Here is a 7500-nt window from a genome sequence, read left to right on the forward strand (position 1 = left end):
TTCGAGTAGTATAATTATGTTGCTCAGATACAAAAGATAGAGTAAGATTTGATGGTTTGTTATTTACGATAAGATCATAAAATAGTTGACAAGTTTTTAACTTCACAATATCAGGAAATTTAATTAGGCCAAGATTAACATAATGGGGAGTAATATGCTCACGAAGTGGTACCTCATTGATGATTCTTAAAGCTTTGTTTTGCAGCTTTACCACTTGAGATATGGCAGCTTCGTAGTTATTACCCCACAATACGCAGCCATAAGTTAAATAAGGATATATAAGTGCATAATAGATACTTGTTAAAGATTTGTTGGGTACATGACGTTTTAATTTTGCAATAATATTTATGCTTTTACTGATTTTACTACTAATATAATCAATATGATGGTGCCATGATAGGGAACAATCAATAATTAATCCTAAGTAGTTAACACTGTGAGACTGTTCAAGATACTGATCCGCTAGTTTAAGAGGGGTGTATAAATTATAATTAAGTTTTTGCCGTGGTTGGAATACTATATATTTTGTCTTAGTTAAATTTAAAGTTAGCTTATTTGAGCATAGCCAGTCATAAATAGCGGGTAATTCAGAGTTTATTAAGTGTAGCAATGCATCGAGATCCCTACCAGTCGCAGTCAAGGAGGTATCATCGGCAAATAGTCTTAAGGAAAAATAATTAGTTGCATTTACTATATCATTTATGTAAACTAAGAAAAGAAAAGGACCCAAGATCGACCCTTGTGGCACTCCTGAATTTACGGAAAGAAGACTAGACTCAGCTCCATTAACATACACTCTTTGCTTCCTTTTGATTAAATAGGACCTAAACCATTGGTTTTCAACATCTCTTATTCCATAAAAATTTAGTTTAGACAACAGAATCGAGTGATTGACTGTATCGAAAGCTTTACTTAGATCTAAAAATAGGGATACAGCATAACATCCTTCATCAAGGGCTAATGTTATCTCGTCTATTAAATCTACTAAACAGTCAGTTGTAGTGTTGTCAGATCTAAAACCGTATTGGTTAGGTATCAAGATATTTTCAATAGTAAAATAGAACGTTAATTGATTAAGAATGCATCTCTCAAATATTTTACTTAGAGCTGGAAGAACTGAGATAGGCCGGTAGTTATTACACAAAAGACGAGATCCTTGTTTGAAAATCGGGATGACTTTGGCAATTTTTAAACTGTCAGGAAAGATACCCTGTTCAAGTGTCAAGTTTATAATATATGTCAATGGTTTAAATATTTCCAGCGAACCGGAAGATAACAGCAAAGGGTGGACCTTATCAACCCCAATTGATTTCCTAGTATCAATATTTTCTAGCAATAAGAACACTTCAACTTCATTGACTTTATTAAAGTGAAACTTACCCTTTTTTCTCTTCATGTAATGCGAGAAACGGCGATTTGTAGTGGGAAGTTTTGATGCAAGCTCAGTTGGAATGTTACGAAAATACGTATTGATAGCATTTGATATCGTAACTGGTTGCTGTAGATTTTTATTACCAACTTGTAAATTATCAATGTGAGAAGATGGACGCTTTTTATTAATTATTAGGTTAACGTTATCCCACATTTTCTTAGTATTACGAGAGTCTTTAAAAACCCGACCATAACATAATGAGCGAGAAAGTTTGTTAATTGCCACAATTTTATTACGGTAAATTTTATATTGATTATAATAACTAATGCAACGGGTTGTCAACCATTTTTTATACAAATAATTTCTAAGTTTGATTGATTTCCGCAGACCTCCGGTTATCCAAGGTTTATTAGTCTTGCCTTTAATTTTGATCGATTTGAGTGGTGCATGTCGATTACTAATCTTATTAAAGGAATGTAGGAATCTGGTCAAACTTTCATTCGCATCATTACACTTAAATACAGGCGACCAGTCTTCGCACCTCAGTGCATCACAGAAAGCATTTTTATCAAACTTTAAAATCTCTAATTTCAATTATATCGGGAAAGGGGCTTAGTGTGGGATCATAAGAAAAAGTAAAAACAGGCAAATGGTCGGCTATCTCGACTGCAATGCTACCGCTCGAACTTGAAGATACGAAATTGGAGTGTATATGATCTATGCAACTTATTGTTGTCTCGGTACTACGTGTAGCTTCAAATATCAAGGGATTAAAGCCTTCAGAATGAATCAGATTGAGGTATTCTTTTGCAATTGCGCTTCTAACAAGTGTGTTAATATTAATATCACCTAAAATTAGGCACTTTCGCTTAGACAAAAAAATGGCATGTAGAACATGTTCAAATTGCTCGAGAAATTCACGTTGAGATCTGCCAGGAGGATTATAAATAACGCCAATTAACAAGTCATTTGTCTCTACCCAGATATTTTCAATACAATCCATCTTTAAATCATTTCTCAGAGAATAATCAAAGCTTGATTTTAAGTATAATGCAACCCCGCCCCCAGTTGAAAACAAGCGATTGTCCATTAGCATGTTATAACCCTGAATATCAAAACAGTCTGTATCAACTTGAGGCGCAATCCACGTTTCTGAGCAAGCAATTAGATCGAACTGAATGGATATGGTATCTAAAAAAGTACATAGCTCATTATAATGTTTGTTTAAACTTCTAATGTTTAGATGGAGAGCCGACAGTTGCGGTCGGACTACACTAGAAAGTTCATTTAACTCCTCAACAGTGTATATACCATGATCACTAAAAGACTGTATATGTTCAAATCTGGGTCATTCGCATCACTATTCATCAGTCAATCTGAAATTAATCTATAAGTTTTGTGGCTCAAGCTTGGAAATAACTACAAATTTCAACAAACCTGACCATAAAATAAGCATCTAGGTATTTCCATATATAGCTCCATCTATGTAAAGTTTCCCTCGATGAAATCTCGGTTTTTTTCCACTTTCAAAAGCTACTTTCATCACATCCTTAAGCTTTTTCTTCTTTTCTCTGTCCTCCCAAATTAGATCTTCAGTCACCCAAACACCATCTTGGAGATCACGCTTGTCTCTTAATATGTAGTTATAGTGTTTGCGAGCTAGATGAAAGTATCAAATAAATAAATAAACCTAATTTTCTCTTAAATAACCCAATAGTTTATATTTATTGAGGTTTTTAACGTTTTCAATGTTCTTTCTTGCAGTTTTTTGACCATCCTATCGTTGAAAGCATGATGAACGAAAGATGGTACACTCCTATGGGTCTCAGGTGGAAAATAACCAGACCTGGCCTTTGGTTATTTCTCAACATATGGTGTCTTTTTGACGTTTTGCTATTTCCACTCTCGTTCATTTTGGCCTGGTTTCTAGGTAATAATAAAAATGAAGAAGTGACTTAGAATAACATTTGACGATAAAAACTTGCGACAAATCGTTGCTCAATAACATTGTAAGATTTCAAAAAGTTAAAAACGATAAAAAGCTATAAAGAGCTAAAATCGACGACGTTTCGACGTTAACATAACGTCATTATCAAGTCAAGAATGTATAAAAATAAGTTCTATAAATACTAAAACGAAAAAAAAGGCTTAGGGTACTTCGCCGAGTACTTGAGCATGTAGACGTAGATGTATTGGCCCATATCACTCAATGTCCAAACTAAAGATTTTGTCCGTCGAACCTCTCATTCAGTGTGAGGCTGGACGGGCAAAGACAATGCAAAGACAAAGCCTTTATTCCCCACGGACTCCAAAATGGCCGACGAGTGATAAAGGTGAATTTGGCGGGAAAGCTTTATTAATTATATACAATCTGAGAAAGCAACTCCAAGGAGAGATGTAAGAGCTCTAGGTTCCTTCGCAATACCCTCGGGTCGTATTTGTGTATTGCGACTGGAACCCCCCCCCCCCCCCTCCCCTCCTCCTCCCTCCCCATCTTTCCCTCATTTATTACTGGATGTGTTATCGTGTCGTCATCAGCTACTTTTGGATCGACGTTGACTGGAAGGGTAGGGCAAGGGCAATTGTACGAAGAGTGTCCCCGTGAAGTTGCCTTATATTCAAATAGCTCGGCACCCAACCTTTCCCTCGCCAGTTGGAATTTTTAAATCAAATTGTTATTGTTTAATTGCCATGAACAGTGGAAAGTCCCTTAGGATAGCGTTTGGTTAACCACACATTTTTGTCCCCCCTTAGATTGGATTCTATCGCATTTCAAGCTGTTTTTCAATGGTAAGTACGCTTTATTTTCCAAGAAATCCTCCAGTCAGAAACCTTTATTCTTCTTTCGTCTTCTTCTTCTTTCTTCTGTGCCTGTCAAACTCGACCTTTGTTATCGTTAGTACGTTGTTTGGTTGTTTTTCACTCCCATTTGAAGTGGCAAAATACTAAACATCACTCTTAAAGGGAACCTCCACTCCAACAAAAATAGCTTTTAACCACAGGAAGTAGAAGGGAGTTTACGAAACGACGACGGGTACGGCAACGACAACGCCACAAAACACTGATATGACTGGTTAAAACAGGAAAAATAGCGTTTGCACTTGCAGCACGCGTTTTAGCTCATATTTGTGCGATACTCGGCTGAACAACGATTTGAATCACCAAATTTGAGGTTTAGACGGCATTGTGAGCACACAAATGCGAAACTTTCATTCTGAGTCTGAAACCGTCTAGTTCTCGCTACACAGAAGGACCCTAAGCCGGTCAATACCTTTTTTTTTTCCCAAGAGGGCCCGTTAGCGAATTCTGCAAACTGATTGGTTCTTGGAGCGATTGGAAAATCTTCACCGCGCCAAGAACCCATCAGATTGCACGATTCGTTATAAACTTTATTCCTAAGGGCCCACCATTTGAGTATTCTTTTGTTTCTTTGCAAATTAGCCCTTGTTGCCTGGTTCAAGGTTAAATGTTCTTTTGAATTTAAAGTCTAAGAACAAGCCACCACGGGCTAATTTGCAAGAAAACAAACTAATACTGCAATGGCGACCATTTTGGAATAAGGTGATTGGAGAACGCATGTTTTATGAGTCAAACGAGTCCATGAGTCATGAGTCAATGGACTCACAGTAAATATAGCAATAATTTGTTGATTAAGCCTAAGCCCTCGTTTCAGTGATTAGGCCTAAGCACTCTCTGAAATTTTAGCTTTCATTTTATGGTTTAATTAACTGAACTAACTCGTTGACTCATTGACTCATTGACTCATTGACTCATTGACTCATTGACTCATTGACTCATTGACTCATAAATACTTGACACTCAGGTGATAGTGCCCTCTTGAAAAAGAAGTAGTAGTTCTTATTGTATTTTATTTGACCTGTCTTCGTTTTCTTTCAGCCCGAATGCGCCTCATGCGATTGGTCTCGGGAGAAGCAGAAGGTTTGAAAATTATATAGTTTCTTTTATATCTTAATCTCAAAATGCTCACATTTGTCTGTTGCAAAAGTTTGTATCGTGTGGGGGAGGGGAGGCGACTTTAAACCATTTTAGAGATCAAAAAGCTGAGAACAAGTTTCGCAGTAATTTCGAAAACAAGGGAACACAAGGTTTTAAAGGGAATTAAGCCATGAACATTTTTGATCGCCACGAATTTTTTTGATAGCACTTCGATTCTTGAACTGAAATTTTAATTTATGCACGTTGGTGGCAGGATTGTCACATTTTTTCACGGTAAATTGCGCCTCTTTGAAGAAACTATATACATTTTAGTGTTTGCAGATTGTTTCTTTTCATTTAACCGATAAAATAGAACCTTTTTCATTTTTGATATTGTAAAAAACAAATTGACGTCAGTATTTTATTTGTCTGTCCTCTTAATGTTGATAAAATTACGCCATAACATTGTCAAAGTTGTTCTGACTTAATTTTATCATCAGTGAGAGGACAGACAAATGAAAATATGGCGTCAATTTGTTTATCCGTTTTTTCATAGTTCTTATGCAATTCACTTTCAATACTGAGATGTGATTTCTTGGTGGATCGTTTAGCTAACAGCTGGAAACAGATGTTCCGTTAGCGTTACCAGTTCTTCGCAATCAAATTACACTGCGCGAAATTGGGATCTTCAAGATTAGCTCGAACAGCATCAGTGCGCAACATGTTTTTAAAGAAAATATGTAATAAATTTGAATGGTTTACAAGGGGCTTGACGCACCGATCATCTCGCTGATTTCAACTCAACGTATTTACATACTTCTTTGGATTTTTTACAGGCCTCACCCAAATATACAGACGATATTTTACAATTCCCTACTTTATCTCCGTCCGAGACACTGTCAGCTACATGATGCTTTTGGCTTTGCACTTTGCAATATGTGTCGTGCGGACTGAAGCAACTCCCAGCAGCCTAGAATGTATCATTTTCATTTATCTCATTGGTAGACTTTTGGTTGAATTCAAGGAGTTTAAGGATATGCTAACCTCGGAAGACAGAAAAATGAAGCTCAGGAGATTAAAGAACTATTTAAGGTAATTATCTCAAAGTATAATTAATAAGGATAATTTGGTCAATAATAATAATAATAATAATTTAGTTCATTAATTTAGTCAAGCCAAAAAGCGGAGTTCCCGGGTTATTCATCTCGTTTGCGTTCGCCTGAAAACATGGGTCCTTAAAGACCTATGAAAATAATGAACTTTTCTGGACTTAATTATTTATAGCAACGGGCTTAGAATATCTCTTTTTATCAACGCCAAAAAGAAGGCCACGAAGTAGTCCGCGGCATTTAAAAAACATGTACCAAATTTCCCTGGAAAATCATTTCGAACAGTCCATAAGAAGCAATTACGTTTGCACATACGAACCACATAAAGCACTGAGGCGCCCATTTTTTTTTTAACGTAATACTGGTCACATTGGCATACATGGAGAGGTGAACGGACATAGAGACGGACGGTCGCTAATGGCGTCATAGCTAAGTCCAAAGTTCTGGCGTCGAAGGGTTATCATATTTTCTTAACTATGGTGCTCCGCGTGCGCTCGGCTAATAATAAGAATAAGAAGAATGATTCTTGACTTTCTGCAATCTCGTACTCAGAGTCATCGGGCTTTTTGGTCAGCGGGTGAGCTCCCGAAAAGACTCTGGGATAATGGACTTGAACTAATTTTTTCATTGGTCGCTTGCATAACAATGAAAGTCTAACAGGAAGTCGGTAAGTAATTCCGAAACCCCAGAATTTGGAGGAAGATTCAAAATCTAAAACTAGTTTCAGTACTGTTTGTTTTTTTCTACCTCACAAAAATAATAAAACGACAGGTTTGAATTATGTCTAATACTACACGGGAATTTTCCCACGCTGCAAAAAACTGATTACTGTTGCTGTTGCAAAAGCACCTTGGGAAAACATTACATTAGTCTCTTTGAGGTAAATTCTGTGGAAGAAAGGGTAGTAACCAAACCGCGGAGCCGGGGTCGGGGTCGGGGTCGGGGTGTCATGTTTTTACAAATGTTTTTGTTTCAATTTTTGTCGTTATTCTCCTGTACTGTTATTTTTGAATGACCGCCATCTGTCCTTCATTTATGGTGGAAATAAGAAAAAAGAAAAAAGGAAGGAATCTACGGAAGCTA

The 7500-nt window shown here is 36.7% G+C and overlaps 1 protein-coding gene across 5 annotated transcripts in view; it reads left to right on the forward strand.

The window, feature by feature from the left end:
• Positions 1–7500, forward strand: part of LOC137979715 (short transient receptor potential channel 7-like) — a 98590-nt gene that overhangs the window by 73919 nt on the left and 17171 nt on the right. For all 5 annotated transcript variants that reach the window (XM_068827032.1, XM_068827034.1, XM_068827033.1 and 2 more), the window contains 4 exons: positions 3137–3302; positions 4127–4162; positions 5270–5311; positions 6145–6400. In XM_068827032.1, coding sequence (XP_068683133.1) covers positions 3137–3302; positions 4127–4162; positions 5270–5311; positions 6145–6400 — 500 coding nt within the window. The remainder of the gene's footprint in view (positions 1–3136; positions 3303–4126; positions 4163–5269; positions 5312–6144; positions 6401–7500) is intronic.

Source organism: Montipora foliosa, chromosome 12 (assembly GCF_036669935.1).
Source record: "Montipora foliosa isolate CH-2021 chromosome 12, ASM3666993v2, whole genome shotgun sequence".
Lineage (NCBI taxonomy): Eukaryota > Metazoa > Cnidaria > Anthozoa > Scleractinia > Acroporidae > Montipora > Montipora foliosa.